The sequence below is a fragment of the Tauraco erythrolophus genome, chromosome 29 (assembly GCF_009769465.1).
Source record: "Tauraco erythrolophus isolate bTauEry1 chromosome 29, bTauEry1.pri, whole genome shotgun sequence".
Lineage (NCBI taxonomy): Eukaryota > Metazoa > Chordata > Aves > Musophagiformes > Musophagidae > Tauraco > Tauraco erythrolophus.
In genome coordinates this window covers 5,255,670-5,272,176 of record NC_141493.1, presented here as the reverse complement: position 1 = coordinate 5,272,176, position 16,507 = coordinate 5,255,670, and the positions used below count along the sequence as shown (strand labels likewise).

Sequence of the window (16,507 nt, the reverse complement as noted above, 5' to 3'; positions counted from 1 at the left end):
AATTTATACCAATAATTTATTTTTTAACAGATCCCGCGAGGCATCTGCCACCCCGTGGCACCGGATCCCGTCACGACGGGTGTGAACAACGCTCCCTGGGATCGCGGAGAAGGAAGCAAGAAACCTGCACGGAGAATGGGTAAAAGGAGAATCCGTAAATCCTCGGGAACCTGCGGTGAGTCAGTTCAGCCTTCCCTCGCATGTTTATTTTCCTTAATTTTACCCTACGTAACCCTCGAGCTGTGAAAGGCGGCACTGGAGGTTTATCCCAAGGTCACGGAGGTGCTTGGGAAAGTCTGGGAAGGTTTTTATGCCTCCCTGAGCGTCAAATAAATACCGAGGATCACCAGCCGCCGTTCCCAGCGGAGCCGGCTCCACATCGGGCCACTTGTGAGAGCTGCAGGAAGCAGCCTGGCCGTGAGCTAAAATAGCCTCACAGTGTTTATTTTAGTTTTTAACTTGTCTGGAGTGCCCACAATCACTCCCTGGTTTTAAAAGTAATGTTTTAGGTCAATAAAAGCAGCTCCTTGCCAAGAGAAGGGCTGGAGGGGTTGCGTAGCTGCAAAAAAAAAACCGGTGAAAATCTGCAGAAATCAGCCCTGGGATAAAGGTTTGAGAAACTTTAGGATGTTTTTGGGGTGGATTGCAGCCTGTGAAGTTGGGTTGGGTGGCCTGGATGGGGCAATGCTGAAGAGGATGCACTGGAACGCAGTGGTGGTGGTTAGGGGGGAGTGTGGGGAAGCGCCTGTGAGTTGAGATGGGACCCTGTGGGGAGGAAGGTCCATGTTTGGGGAGGTGCCCAGGCCATGAGAAGGGGTTTCTGGAGGTGCCCGGGCCCATGAGGAGGGGGCTTTGAGGGTCCCCAGGCCTGTGGGGAGAAGGCACTAGGGGATACCCAAGTCCATGGGGAGGAGCTTTGGGTGTGCCCAGGCCCGTGGGGGATACCCAGACCCATGAAGAGGGGTCTCTGGGGGTGCCCAGGCCCATGGGGGTTCTCCAGACCCACGAGGAGGGGTCTCTGGGGGTGCCCAGGCCCATGGGGGTCCCCAGATCCATGGGGAGGGGTCTCTGGAGGTGCCCAGGCCCATGGAGGGGTCTCCAGATCCAGGGGGAGGGGTCTCTGGAGGTGCCCAGGCCCATGGGGGGTCTCCAGATCCAGGGGGAGGGGTCTCTGGAGGTGCCCAGGCCCATGGGGGGTCTCCAGATCCAGGGGGAGGGGTCTCTTGGAGTCCCCAGACCCATGGGGGGTCCCCAGACTCACGGGGAGGGGTCTCTGGGGGTGCCCAGGCCCATGGGAGGTCCCCAGATCCATGGGGAGGGCTCTCTGGGGGTGCCCAGACCCATGGGGGGGAGTCCGAGACCTGCACAGCCCCACGGGGACCTCGGCCCGAAGGCCGTTGCTATGGTGATGGCGCCGCGCGAAGCTCCGCCCCCCACCCCGCCTCCTTCAGCACGAACCCCCGCCCCTTCCCGGAGCTCTCGCGAGAGTTGCGGGCGGGGCGGGCGCTGCCCGCCGGGAGCGGGGCCCGCGCGCGAGGAGCCGCCGCCGCCGTTCATCGCCTCAGCCCGGCGCGGCGCTTCGGCGCGGCTCCGCTCGCCATGAGCTTCCTCTTGTGAGTGCCCGGGACCGGGGGGGGGGGGGCTGTGAGGGAGCGGGGGTGGCCCCGAGGGGCTTTGAGGGGGTGAGGGGCCTTTTGGGGAGGGACTGCGTTAGGGGCGTCGGTGAGGGAGGTCTGTGGGGAGCAGGTCTGTGAGGAGCTCCGGCCTGGAGGGGGCGGCGGGGGGGGGCTGTGAGGGGCTTTGAACGGGCGCTTAGGGCTGGGAGCGGTATTGGAGGGGGGGCGGAGGAGTGTTTGGGAGGCGCCTGGAGGGCCGCGTCTGGGAGGTACTTTGGGGGGGGTCCTGGGGCGAGAGGGTGTGGGGACGGGTCCTGAGGGAGGTCCTGGGCCTCCAGGAAGGTGTTTGGGAGTCGGTGGGGCCCGGGAGGTTGAGGAAGGCCTTGAGGGGGGCAGGGAGGGCTCTTCAGGGCAGTTTTAGCGGGAGGTCCCGGGTGTCTTTGGGCAGAGCCCAGGGGGGCTCACGAAGGACTTGAGGAGGCTTTGGGGGGGAGGGAGGGCTTTAAAAAAGAGTCCCCGGGGGTGTACGAGGAGGAGTCCGACACGAGGAGTCCTGGGGAGGAATCCCTGGGGGTGCAGTGCTTTTCTGGGAGGAATCATAGACCATGGAATGGTTTGGGTTGGGAGGGACCTCAAAGATCACCCAGTTCCAACCCCCCTGCCATGGGCAGGGACACCCTCCACTACACCAGGTTGCCCAAAACCTCATCCAACCTGGCCTTGAACACTTCCAGGGATGGGGCAGCCACAACTTCTCTGGGCAACCTGCTCCAGTGCCTCACCACCCTCGGAGGGAAGAGTTTCTGCCTTATTCCTCCAAGGCTTATATAGCCCAGGAAGGGGTGATCAGCAGTGGGGTGAGAGAAGGTGCCCTGCATGGGTGCGGTCCCAGGCTGGGGTGTGGAGCGGGGCTGGCAGCAGCACTGGGGTGGCCCTGGAGGGCAGGCACCCAGGAGAGTGCTCATGTTGGGTGAGTGCCATGGGGAGGGACTCGGGGTGGGTACAAGGAGATGGGAAGCCTTTTGGGGAGCAGCCTTAGGGGTAAGGCTCTGGGGAGGGGTTGTCTTGTAAGGATTAATCCTTCCCGGGTAGGGAGAATTTGAGGGGTTGGTCTTCCAGGGGAATTGAGGGAGGTCCTCAGGCCGTGGGGGTGTCTGGAGGGATGCTTTGCTGCAGTGGGAGGCCCTGGGAGTTGGGAAGGGGCTTTGAGGGTGTTGGGTGAGGTGGAAAAGAGGTAGCCTTGGTCCCATGGGTGTGGGGCTTCCACCTGGGCAGGTCTTACTCTACACCTTCAGGCAAATGTTGGTGCAGTGCAAAGGGTGTTGGCTCTTGGGGCCAGCTGGTGTTTGTGTGAGGGGCTGCCCTCATCCGAGGTGGGACAGGCCTGATTGCAGGGTGAACGGTGTTGAGTTGGTAGACTTACATAGTGTAAAACAATGCATCTTTAACGAGCTACAGGGGATGGGCTTTTGCATACCTGTGTCATAGATGTGAAGGCTTGTAAAGTGTGAGAGGGCTTCTGGCTCTTAAGGCCTGGTAGGTGCTGCGGATGAGGACTGGAACTGTTTTGTGGCGGAAGAAGGGGCTGGGGAGCCTCTTCCTGGGGTCGATGACGCCTTTTGGGACCTTCTGCCTGGGGTCAGCGACATGTTGGGCCTGCGTTTCAGCTGCAGCAGGAGGCAGGGGCTCGGTTGAAGAGCAAGCTGGATCTCAAGGTCTTTTATTTCCGCACGGAGTGTTGCACATACACGGCACCAGGAAGCTGCCGCGCGGTCGTGTGTAACGGCAGCAGGATGCCAGCGATGCCGAGCAGCACGCACCGGAGAAGCCCGTTTCCCCCGAGCCGCGCTTTGGCCGTGGCCTTCCTGTCGCTTGCGTCACCCTCGCTTGGAAGCAGAGAGCTGGCAGGGTCTGAAAGTGAATGTTTTGTGGTTGAGAGGTATCGAAATTCATCCAGTTTTTTTGGCAGCGGCGGCTGCTGGGGAGAGGCTGCGGTGCCGCCGGCCCCGTCGGAGGGACGGGGGAGAGTTTGGCGTGGAGTTGTGTGATGGCACAGCTGTCGGCACGACACAGCGAGGGAAGATTTGCATTTCAGGGCTGGAGTCTATGAAGTCGCTGTTTTTAGGAGGCAGTTCCCTGCGGTGCGTTTGAGCGCCAAGCGTCTAATATTTGCCGCTGTCAAACCGACCCGGCACCGGCCAGCAGGTAGTTCTGTTCCCTGGCAAAGTTCCGTGGGCTTTTCCTTCCACGATCGAAAGCGACTGTTGCTCGATGACTCTTGGGGCCTTTGTGCTGAAGGTTTTTTTGTGGTTTTAAAAAGGGCAGGTGAAAGAGGGAAGCGTGCATGTGGCTTTTTCGTGACGCCGGCATGAACGCTTCGGCCTGCACATAGGATCCGTTTGCCTCAACACCGGGGAAAGGCTGGTGGTGTCCTGGTTAAGAGCACCAGATGGTGAGGGGTAATGTGGGAAACGTTTCTGGGAAGGGAACGCTGCTAAAGGACTAATTGGAAACATTTTTCTCTCTTGTCAGCGGGAGTCGGTCTTCGAAAACGTTCAAACCCAAGAAGAACATCCCCGAAGGCTCCCATCAGTACGAACTCTTGAAGCATGCGGAAGCGACTCTGGGGAGCGGCAACCTTAGGCAAGCGGTGATGTTGCCGGAGGGAGAGGACCTTAACGAATGGATCGCAGTTAACAGTAAGTCCTGTGGAAGAGGGATCCGCCCGAGCGTGGAGGTGGAGCGGGAACACCAAAAACCTCCGGGTTTTTATCCTTAAAAGAATCTAGAACTTCCCCAAATGAAATTCTTATCCCAGGCTGCTCTCTTTAGGCAGCTGAGCTGGGATAAAAGGAAAGCAAGTGGCGTGCCGCACTGACAGCAGTCGGGTCCTGCCTCAAAGGAGTGAGAAACAAACCCGCTCCAATGTAGTTTTGGGGTGGAATTTTTGAGTTGGGACTTGCAAAGGCGATTAGGTTTGTGAATTTTTGTACTGGGGAGTTAGTGTCAAGTATCAATAGCTGGAATGACAAAGTCATCAGCTGCAAAAACGGGGACCATGAACAGTCCAGGGGAAAAAGCAGAACCGTGTTCTCCACTGAACTCTGGTTTGTGGAGTTTCTTGCTGGTTTTCTGGTTTCGTTTTATTATTGCTGCATGCAGAGTTTAAAAAGCCAAACGCTACGCGTTTATTATACGTTTAACAGTTGCTCCCCCTGGCCTTGAACTTTGCCTCTTTGGAGGTTAGAGAAGGAAAAAGTGGTTTTGAGCAATGGAAAACAGTAAATGAGGCCGTAAGTGTTCAGCCTAAGGAAGGTCTCCTGTATTATCGAAATCAATCAGGTTTTTGAGGTGCTGGAACCCAAAGCAGTCGTTGCCAAGGTATGGAAAGGTAAGCGGAGCTTCATGCTGTACAGATTGGCTCTGGGCAGTAGCCTGATGGTGAAAAACGGACAGAGCGATGCAAAGTCCTCAATGGTCAGAATGTCTGACCACCAGAAAGTCATCGGCCATGTGAGGCCATATGGAAGGGGGATGTTTGAGCTTTGGAGGACGTTTGCCCTCGTGACAACAACCCTCCAAGGCTGTGTCACCTGAACGAGAGGGAACTGGCGCTCCAGTCCGTGCAGTGTTCGCGCCTCGAGTAAACCCAGTGCATTTCCTTTCCAGCCGTGGATTTCTTCAACCAAATCAACATGCTGTACGGGACCATCACGGAGTTCTGCACGGAGGTGAGCTGTCCGGTCATGTCTGCTGGACCGAGGTAAGTTTACTGCAGTCTGTGGCTGCAATTTAAATGTGGAGAAGCAGGTGGGGGTGCAGGTTGCTCGAGCATGTGTAGAAAGAAGTTAAAAAGAGGACGGGATGCGTCCAGATCAGGTCGAGGCACAGCACTGTGCTGCTCATACCCGCGTGCGAAGCCAGGCCATCTGTCAGGGAAGCTGCGTGGCATCAGTAGCCGTCGGTTTGTCTGGCACGTTGAGTATCTGTCCAGCAGAAGCACGTGTGGGCATCTCTTCTCCCCCCGTCCGTCAGGTCCCTGTGGTGTTTGGAAGCTGAGAAGATGTGCTGTTGGAATGGTTGGTTTGAAGGAAAATGAGGCTGGTGTCATCGGCCCGGCCTGAAGCACGCTGATCCTGGCGCTCATCCGGAGTCCAGAAGCGTGGGCAGTGGTTTTCCAGAGGCACGTTTAGCTCCCTGCCATAGCGTACCTGCTTTGTAGGAGAAGGTCAGGGCATGGTGGAAGGCAGAAAGAAATGCAGCAAAGGTGGATTTGGGGTGCTTGGAGGTGCGAATACCTGCGGGGGAGAAGGACATGATGTGTTGGTTCTGCACTGGTGTGTTCTGGCGAGGCTGCGGCAGGGTGTCTCAGGCTGCTTGAGGCTCTCGGGGCAGCAGCAGGGGGTCTGGCTGGTGGGCAGTGTTTGTAGGGCACTGTGTAACACAGAATCACAGACCTTGAACACTTCCAGGGATGGGGCAGCCACAGCTTCTCTGGGCAACCTGTTCCAGTGCCTCACCACCCTCAGAGGGAAGAATTTCTTCCTTGTATCTATCTAAATCTCCCCTCTTTCAGTGTAAATCCATTGCCCCTTGCCCTGTCACTACATACCCTTGTGAAAAGTCCCTCCCCAGCTTTCCTGTAGCCCCTTTAAGTGCTGGAAGGATCATCCTGCCCCGCATTTCTACCCCGTAGTATCTAGTTGCGAGTTCCTGTTTCTATGTTTGGGGCCGTTTCCTGTAGCAATTTCCTGTTCAAGTGGCACCGTTTGTTTTTGCGTGTCGGCGATCAAGGGGCAGCAGTCAAAACATGGGGCTTTTTCCCCTCTGCTTTTGAAGGATTTTGCAAAAGCTCTCAGAGCAAGCGGGTCGTGTTGTCGCGTGGCGTTACAGACAACACACGCCCTGGTCTGGAGGAGCTGTGGGATCGATAAGCATGGCGATTTGAGACAATGGCTTCCAAAAGCCTTTGGCTAATGTGTGGCCTCGGGGATGCTGGCCGTATGGTGTGAGGGGAGAGGGGGTGCCAAATTCCTGGAGGATGTCTGAAAGCCACCGGTGAATTAAACCAGATGGTGGGCGATGGCCCAACGCTTCCTCTTTGGCCAGTTTTTGCCTCGTTTAAGGAACCAGTGGTGTCAGAGTAGGTTGTCACCAAGCTGAAGTTTGCTTTTGAGAGTCAAACCCTGAGGGTGATGGCACCGAAGGTGTTAACTCTGACTCCCTTGTGTTGTGCTTGAGAAACTGGGAAAGGCAAAGCACTGCCCTCCTTGCTTCCGAGGAGCACAGAGTGTTGCGGCGTCACTCCTTACTGAGATACGGAGCAAGCCGCGGGGCCCAAAAGTGCAATTTTTCCTCTGGGAGCAAAGAATTCCTTTTCCTTCCCGCTCCCTGCAGGTACGAGTACCACTGGGCGGACGGCACCAACATCAAGAAGCCCATCAAGTGCTCGGCCCCAAAGTACATCGACTACCTGATGACGTGGGTGCAGGACCAGCTGGACGACGAAACGCTCTTCCCTTCAAAGATCGGTAAGCGCCGCCGCGCGACGCAGCGGGATCTGCGTTCAGCTCTGGGGTCCCCAGCACAAGAAGGACACGGAGCTGTTGGAGCGGGGCCAGAGGAGGCCACGGAGATGATGGGAGGGCTGGAGCACCTCTGCTACGGAAACAGGCTGAGAGAGTTGGGCTGTTCAGCCTGGAGAAGAGAAGGCTCCGGGGAGACCTTCCAGCACCTTCCAGTGCCTAAAGGGGCTCCAAGAAAGCTGGAGAGGGGCTTTGGACAAGGGTGTGTAGTGACAGGACACGGGGCAATGGCTTTGAACTGAAAGAGGGGAAATTTAGATTAGATCTAAGGAAGAAATTTTTCACTCTGAGGGTGGTGAGGCACTGGAGCAGGTTGCCCAGAGAAGCTGTGGCTGCCCCATCCCTGGAAGTGTTCAAGGCCAGGTTGGATGAGGTTTTGGGCAACCTGGTGTAGTGGAGGGTGTCCCTGCCCATGGCAGGGGGATTGGAACTGGATGGTCTTTGAGGTCCCTTCCAACCCAAACCAGTCTGTGATTCTGTGACCCTCGTGTATGGGGCTGAGACGGTGCTGGAACATCCTGCTCCGGCACTTCTGACCAAACCAAAAGGCTTATCCGAGCACGTTGGTGTGTTCCAGGTGTCCCTTTTCCCAAGAACTTCATGTCAGTGGCCAAGACGATCCTGAAGCGGCTGTTCCGGGTGTATGCCCACATCTACCACCAGCACTTCGATTCCGTCATGCGGCTGCAGGAGGAGGCGCACCTCAACACCTCCTTCAAGCACTTTATCTTCTTCGTGCAGGTGAGTCGCAAAATGGCAGCCAGTGCCTCGGGTTTCTTCTTCCCTCTTTGCTTTTGAAGGGAGTTGGGATTTTCGGCATCTCTTTGCAGCTCTACAGCTGTGGTGGGTGCTGGGAGATACGCAGCTCCCGCACCACGCGGCTGTGGTGGTGTGGGTTTGGTTTTTCTTGCAGGAAGAGTGGCTGAGTTGGCTGTAAATGCTTGAATTTCCCTCTCAATTTCTCACTTTCGGCTGCAGCAAAAGCAGCCAGGCTGGGAGGAGAACTTGAACTACAAAACTCCCAAGAATCAGCTCAGCACCACCACCACCTTTTTTTCCTTGCCAGTATTTTAACAACAGGCTGTACCTGGCTGCGGTGCGGAGCAGCACTGTCCTCAGCAACGCAGCAGAAAAGTTTAGTTGTCTTGAAAGGCCAGAATTTCTCTGTAGAGAAACAGGAGAGGCGGCTGCTGCAGTGATGCCTGTTTGGTGGTTGTCTCCGAGCGAGTTCCAGCACGTTTGTGTGTTTTCCAGCAGCAATTTGAGAGGTGCCTTTAGTTTTTGTGGCGTTTTTTTTCCCCCCTGCCAGGAATTCAACTTGATCGACAGGCGGGAGCTGGCTCCTCTGCAGGAACTGATTGAGAAGCTGGGCTCCAAGGACAGATAAACCTTCCCTGGGAGGACCCTTCGGCCGCTCCTTTCTGCTTTGTACTCCAGCCACTTCTGCGCTTCTCCTGCAGCACACGCCCCGAGGTGTCAGGTGCTGCTCGCGGGACATCGGTCTCAGGCCAAGCATCGCTCCTGCCGCGCAGCAGCCGCAGCCCAGGCGCTTTCCGACGTCGGTGGCTGCGCTGTGGTGACACCCTGTGTAATCTGCTTGGTTTTCTACGCTCTGTGCTCAGGTCAGGCCAGAACTGCAGTCTGGGACTCAGGGCTTGTTTCCTGCAAGCATGGGGTGACCTTTGAGTGCTGCACAGCTGATTTTTCTACTCCCAGTGGCCAAGTTTTCCTCGGGACCCCATGGCCCCAGCACTGAGCAGTGTCAAGCCCAGGCTGTGCTCCCCCTGGGCGAGAGCAGAGGGGCTCAGCTTTATTTTTGAAGTGCTTTTATGGGCTGAGACGCACTCAGAGCCTTAAGCTCCCCCTTTGGCAGCAGCAGCCATGTTGTGGGGGGAGGAAAAAAGTGCCTGTCCCCTGCCTGGGCTGGAAAAAGCAGCTCTGGTGTTCCCAGCCTGGTGGGGGGGCCAAGGGAGGGACTCTGCCCTGGGGGGTGAGGCAATAATAAAGTTTCTCCTTCCTGTTCTTCTTAGAGAGGGATTCCTGTTCTTCTTTTCCCCCCTGCCCCAGGTGTTATGCAGCCCCCCCCAGCCCTGCTCCAGGTGCCTAATTGAAAACACAGGCATGAATTTTTAGATAGGAGGGTGGGCAGGCACACACTGCAGCAGCCCCCCCAGCACAAGCCCTGCTGGCAGCATCTTTATTGCTGGGTACAGTGGCACAGCACAAGCAGCATCACCGGGGCCTGGGGGTGGAGGTGAAGATGCGCAGTCCGTGCATGCTCTTGATCTCCTCGCTCAGTGCCTGCAACAGACCAAGCACCAGTGCTGAGAGGGGCCCCGTGCAGTGCGTGTGCACAGGGAGGGGAGCTGACCACACTCAGTTGTGTTTACACACACGCTGCCTGAGCTTTGGGGCTGTGAATCACAAACCCGAGTGCCACCCCCACCCGACACACACACACACTGCAGTCCCCGTGCACACATCCAGCGAGCCAACTGTGCAGCAGCAGCGTGTGCAGGTTTCAGTGCTGCTGCTGGGAGAGGCGAGTACACGTGATGCTTGCACACCACAACGTGTGTTGCACACCACAATGTGTGTTCCCCACCACCGTGCCCACCTCATGCTGTAACAGAGCGCCCTGGTTAAACACTGTTGTGCTACACCCCTCATTTTGGGAATGGCACAGCCCCAGTTCAGCAAGTGAGCGTGCCCGACCAAAGTGCTGCACACACGCAGTGCCCGACTACGACGTGCTGCAGGCAGCACGCTCAGCTGCAAGCGCTGCACACACACGTGCTGTGCACACACACACACAAACACGCAGTGCCTGACTACAACACGCTGCGGGCAGTGCGCTCAGCAGCAAGCGCTGCACACACACACACACACGCTGCAAGCATCAAGCACCACGCGCAGTGCCGGCTGTAAGCGCTGCGCACACTCACTCGTGCACACACACACACTGCCCGACAATGACGTGCTGCAGGCAGCGCTCAACTGCAAGCGCTGCACACACACACGCTGCAAGCACCACACGCAGCACCCGGCTGTAAGCGCTGCGCACACTCACTTGTGCACACACACACAAACACGCAGTGCCCGACTACAACGTGCTGCAGGCAGCACACTCAGCTGCAAGTGCTGCACACACATGTGCTGTGCACACACACACAAACACGCAGTGCCCGACTACAATGTGCTGCAGGCGTGCGCTCAGCTGCAAGTGCTGCACACACACGTGCTGTGCACACTCGCTTGTGCGCACACACACACGCGCAGTACCCGACTATGGCATGCTGCAGGCAGTGCGCTCAGCTGCAAGCTCTTTACATTAGTGATGGGTGATAGGACAAGAGGAAATGGGTATAAGCTTAGTCAGGGGAGATTCAGGTTGGATGTTAGGAAGTATTTCTTCTCTGAAAGGGTTGTCAGCCACTGGAATAAGCTGCCCAGGGAGGTGGTTGAGTCCCCATCCCTGGATGTGTTTAAGAATAGTGTGGATGAGCTACTTGAGGATATGGTTTAATGGGGATTAGGGATGGTTGGACTCGATGATCTCTAAGGTCTTTTCCAACCTAGAAATCTATGAATCTATGAAGCGCTGCACACACACGTGCTGTGCACACTCACTTGTGCGCACACACACACAAACATGCAGTGCCCGACTACAAAATGCTGCAGGCAGTGCGCTCAGCTGCAAGCGCTGCACACACGCACACTGCAAGCATCGTGCCCGGGTGTAAGCGCTGTGCACACTCACTCGTGCACACACACACGCGCGGTGCCCGCAGCCCCCCCCTCACCTCGTTCACCATCTGGTGCTGCTGCACCGTCCGCTTCTCCTTGAACTCCTCGGACTCGATGTGAATTTCGTACATGGCGCCGCAGCCGCCTGGCAAACGAAGGCGGCAGCAAACGCTTCAGCAGACGGGGGGGCTCCTCGGTGCCCCCACGCTCCTGACCCGTCGGGGGGTCCCCGCAGTCGGAGGCGGCTGGGGACCAGCAAAGCACATGGCTGGTTTGGGGCGGCAGGGGGGGGATAAAGAGCTTTTTCCGTACCCGATATATCCACGACCCTGATGGCGGAAGCCCGGGGGAACTTCTCCCGCAGCACCCGGCTCACTCGGGCCTCCCCGTCCGTCTGCGCCGTGAAGCTCCGCCGGGAGCCGCGCCACAGGAGGAGCTGAGGGGGCGAAACCCCCTGAGAACCGCGCCGGGGAACCCCCACCCACCCCCCCGGGCCGGGGGCTCGGCGGGCAGGAGGGCGGCCGCCGGCACCGGGAGCGGGGTGGGGGAATGGGGCACCGGGAGGAGGGCGGGGGCGGGGCACGGGCACCGGGAGCGGGGCAGAGAAGGGCACGGGGAGCGGGGGGCGGGAAGGCTGCCTGCACCGGCACCGGGGCGAACACGGAAGGGCACGGGCACCGGGAGTGGGGCGGGTGCGACGGAGGGAAGGGCACCGGCAGCGGGGGGCGGGGAAGGGCACCTTCACGGGCACCGGGGAGAAGACACTTACCGTGACGGGGCGGAGGGCACCCCCGCCGCTACCGGGGGAACTTACCGTGAGGAGGCGCCGGGCCGCACTTACCGGTACCGGAACCGTTAACGGGGGGACACGGGGGGGAGACGCGGGGTAGACGGACCCGCTCCCGGAACAGCGGGGGGGGTCTCGAGACAACGGACAAAGCGGCCCCGGCCTGGGAGGGAGGGAGGGAGGGAGGGACGGAGGGACGGACGGACGGACGGACGGACACGCACCGGCGCGCGGCACAGCAGCCCCGCGGCGGCGGCCATGGTGGGCGGCGCGCGCCCGCTGTCGGTCGCGGGTCCGCGCGCAGAGGTCACGCGCCGCTCGGCCAATCGCTGCTGCGCTCCGTCACCGGGGGGGGGGGGGGGGGCGGAGCCGGCGCCGGCGCCGCTGCGCCCCCTGTCGGCGCGGAGGACCTTGGCGGGCCCGGGCCCGACACCCACCCGGAGGGGGCCCATCCCGCCCCAGGCAGGGCCCCATCCTGCGCCCCCCCTCCCCCAAAAAAAACCCAACAGGGTCCTATCCTGACCCCACCCTCCATTCCCATAGATAGGGCCCCATCCTGCGCCCCCCATACCCAGGGCCCCATCCTGCCACCTCCCTCCCCAAAAAAACAGGGCCCCATCCTGACCCTCTCCCCCCATTCCCACAGATAGGGTCTCATCCTGCCCCCCCCCCCCCCATACCCAGGGCCGCATCCTGCCCTCCCGCCCCCTTCTCATAGATAAGGCCTTATCCTGACCACGCCCCCAAAGACAGGGTCCCACCTTGCACCACCCCCCCCCCTCAAAAGGGTCCCATCTTGGCCCACCTCTCCAAGAAAAGGACCCCATCCTGACCACCCCCCCCCAAAAAAAGGGCTCCATCCTGCACCCCCCCAAGAAAAGGGTCCCATCCTGACCCCCCTCAAAAAAAGGACCCCATCCTACACATCCCCCCCAAAAAGGCCCCATCCTGATACCCCCCCCCAAAAAAAGACCCATCCTGACACACACTCCCAAAAAAAGGACCCCATCCTGACACCCCCCCCCCCCAAAAGAAGGACCCCATCCTGACCCCCTCCCCCCCCCCCCCCCCCCCCTTCCTATAGACAGGGCCTCATCCTGCCCCCCCCCCCCTCGCCATCCCATGCGCAGGGCCCCCTCCTGCCCCCACCCCCTCTCCCCCCCCAGCAGGAAGCGGAAAGCAGAGGCTGCGTGTTGAGTGCAAAAAATAAATATAAAATTTATTAAAACACCCACAATATTTTAAAGATATCAGGAATAATACATTTCGCAGCCCGGGCGGCCGCGCGTAACTTAGAATAAAATACAAATTAAAAAAAAAAAAAAAACAACAAACAAAACCAACAACAACAAAAAAACGAAAACCAACAACAAAAAAAAACAAAACCAAAAACCAGGGAAGGAAGGGGGAAGATCCAAACTTGCAATTTTTAGGCATCCTAAAAAATAAATTTACCGAAAAACACTGAGGGGGAAAGGGAAAAAGAAAAGGGTGTTAAGGGAGAGGGGCCAAAAATGCACAAAGAGGGGAAAAAAGAAAAAGGGAAAATTATACAAAATAAAATTATCAGCATAAATTTACTGTCCTAGAAGTATCTACAGTTTAATACACATTAATCCTATTGCCTTGAGACATGGGAAAAAATCTACCGGTCCTCGATCCGCCCCGGAAAAAAAACTTCATTTCAAGTAACCACAGTCCCGAGCCGACCAAGAAATCTTCAAGTGTGAATTTTTCGGAGCCGCCGGGACACCCCCGCGGTGCTCCCCCCTCCGCCTGCCGCCGTCCCACCTCCCCTCCTCATTATCTCAAAAAAATAAAAATAAAAACACAACAAAAACTCCAAAAATACCCCCCCCCCCGACCGAATTCCCGAATCCGAGAAGAAACGGCGCTGCGTTTTCAATTTTGAATTATTATCTTTTTTTTTTGATTTCATGCCGCGGCGCGAGAAACCCACCGGCAAAATAAAACAAACAAAAAAAATCAATAAAATTGCTTCTGGAATAAAACTGAGGCTGAAATTACGGCGGTTTGTAATCCCTGAAGGATGCGGGGAAGAAAAACAAAACCAAAAAAAATAACAGGAAAAAAAACCCGGGCGGAAAGGGATAAGAACAGAGTAAAAGAAGAAAAATAAAAATTCAAACTAAAAAAAAAATGAAGGAAGAAACACCGCTGTGAAAGGATCCCTGATTTCGGCAAGATTCGCCCCGGTTTCGCTCGCCTGGGGGTGATGGGGGGTTGAGGTATTTGCCGTGGTTTGGGGGGGCGCGGGGGGGCTGCCGCCCCGGCGCCGGCGGGGAGCCGGAGGGGGAGAAAGTAGCACCAATAAAACCCAAAAAAATGGAAAAAAAAAAAAAAGGGAAAAAGAAAAAGGCGGGCAGAAGCGGGGTGCCCGGCTGAGCCCGGTGTGATTTGGGGGGGGGGGGACGAGGCCGAGGGAGCAGGGGGGGAGAGCGGTGCTGAGCGCAGGCGGGCGCGGGGTGTGGGTGCTGCGGCGGGGTCTGGGTGCGGGCACGGGGCGCGGGTGGAGGGGAGGGTGGCCTTGCAGCGGGCACTGGCACCGCGTGCCAGGCTCGCCAAGGGGGGTCTGTGCACCGCGGGTGCGAGGGGTTGCCAGTGCACCGTGCTCGGCATCGCGGTTGAAGCACCGTGCCCAAGTGCCATGGGGGTGCGTGGTGCTCAAGCACCATGTCTGTGCCAGGACACCGTGCCCGAGCACCACATCTGTGCCAGGACACTGTGCCCGTGCACCACATCTGTGCCAGGACACGGTGCCCGAGCACCACGCCCGTGCATGGTGGGTGAGCACCGGATCGGTGGAGCATGCCCGAGCATCGCATCCAAGCACCACGTCCATGCACCATGCCCTTGCACCGTGCTCGAGCACGCTCTCCGTGCCCATGCCCCCTGTTCAAGCACCGTGGCCGTGCACCGTCCCCAAGCGCCGTGGCCGCGCGCCACAGCTGTGCACCGCGCCTGAGCACCGTGGTCATTCACGGTGCCGGAGCACCGTGGCCGTGCACGGCGCCCGAGCACCATATCCACATACCATGCCCTTGCACCGTGCACGTGCACAACACACCCGTGCGCCGTGCTGAGCACCACGGCCGAGCACCACGTCCAAGCACCACCGTGATGCACCCTGGCTGAGCACCACGTCCACACACCGTGTCCAAGCACAGCGGCCAAGCACCACGTTCACGCATCGCGGCTGAGCACCGTGTCCACGCACCATGTCTGAGCACTGCTGCCAAGCACCATGTCCAAGCACCGCGCCGAGCACCACGGCGGAGCACCACGTTCACACACGCTGGCTGAGCACCATGTCCACAGACCGTGGCCAAGCACCGTGGCCGAGCACCGCGTTCACTCACTGTGGCCGAGCACCAAGTCCACGCACCGGGGTCAAGCACCGTGCCTGAGCACCATGTCCACGATGCATGGCCGAGCACCGTGCCTCAGCACCATATCCATGCACCGTGGTCAAGCACTGTGCCCGAGCACACTGTCCACAATGCGTGGCCAAGCACCATGTCCACGCACCGTGTCCGTGCACCATGTCCATGGTGTGTGGCTGAGCACCGTGCCCAAGCACCATGTCCACGCACCGTGGTCAAGCACTGTGCCCAAGCACCATGTCCACGATGCGTGGTCGAGCACCGTGCCCAAGCACCATGTCCACGCACCGTGGTCAAGCGCTGTGCCCGAGCACCATGTCCACGACGCGTGGTCGAGCACCGTGCCCAAGCACCATGTCCACGCATCGTGGTCACGCACAGTGGCAAGCACCATGTCCATGATGTGTGGTCGAGCACTGTGCCCAAGCACCATGTCCACGCACCATGGTCAAGCACCGTGCCCAAGCACCATGTCCACAATGCGTGGCTGAGCACCATGCCCAAGCACCATGTCCACGCACTATGTCCATGCACCGTGCCCGAGCACCATGTCCACGATGCGTGGCTGAGCACCGTGCCGGAGCACCGTGCCTTAGCACCATGCCCACGACGTATGGCCAAGCACCGTGCTCGTGCACCACGTCCAAGCACCACAGTTGAGCACCCTGGCTGAGCACCACATCCACACACCACGTCCGAGTGCCACAACCACGATGTGTGGCCAAGCACCACGTCCATGCACCGCGTCCGAGCACCGCGGTCGAGCACCGTGCCCGGGCACTGCGTTCACACGCCCTGGCTGAGCACCGCGTCCACGCACCACGCCTGAGCACCACGTCCAAGACCGGCATCCGCACGCCGATCTCCTGCCAGCACCCGAGGGGAACGGCTCCCCGGCGAGCCCGGTCGGCGGGACACCTCCGACGCAGCCCCGATATCCGTTTGCATAAACCCAACCGGCTCCCGGCACGCTTCGAGCTGTCGCTCCGGAAAAGTAAACTTCCTTCTCAACGACATTGCTTATTTTTATTTTTTTTTTGTTTTCTTGGTTCCCTAGTTTCGTATATACATTAGTAGCACCTCAGCGAGATGGAATCAGGCAGAAGCGTGATACAGTTTGTTAAAACACCATAGCACCGTTTTTATTAGAAGATTTCATTTAATAAAAATATGCCTTATAGAGCCCACAAAGCACACTCCAGTATTAAAAGGAAAAATCAGTAATTTGAGGCACCTCAGGGATTCTGCTTTCCTTCTCCTTCCAGTGCCTCATCCCAAAAGCATCGAGATGGGGGGGGACCCCGAAACGCATCCCCCGTTCCCCGCCCGAGGCGAAGCATCGCGGCCGGAAAAACCGAAGCGGGGTGG

At 58.4% G+C, this 16,507-nt stretch overlaps 2 protein-coding genes across 2 annotated transcripts; one reads left to right on the top strand and one right to left on the bottom strand.

The window, feature by feature from the left end:
- The first annotated feature begins 1,550 nt into the window (after nt 1–1,550).
- MOB1A (MOB kinase activator 1A) lies at nt 1,551–9,232 on the top strand. Its single transcript, XM_086628051.1, has 6 exons — nt 1,551–1,613; nt 4,149–4,315; nt 5,286–5,379; nt 7,014–7,147; nt 7,779–7,942; nt 8,511–9,232. The coding sequence occupies exons 1-6, from the start codon at nt 1,600–1,602 to the stop codon at nt 8,586–8,588; spliced, it is 651 nt and encodes a 216-aa protein (XP_086484177.1). The 5' UTR covers nt 1,551–1,599; the 3' UTR covers nt 8,589–9,232.
- A 91-nt stretch (nt 9,233–9,323) lies between these two features.
- Nucleotides 9,324–11,995, bottom strand: BOLA3 (bolA family member 3). The gene is made up of 4 exons (XM_086628049.1): nt 11,960–11,995; nt 11,261–11,384; nt 11,005–11,093; nt 9,324–9,502 (listed from the first exon to the last, which is right to left on the bottom strand). Exons 1-4 carry the CDS (start codon nt 11,993–11,995, stop codon nt 9,434–9,436), a joined length of 318 nt encoding a protein of 105 aa, XP_086484175.1. The 3' UTR covers nt 9,324–9,433.
- Between the last annotated feature and the right edge of the window lie 4,512 nt (nt 11,996–16,507).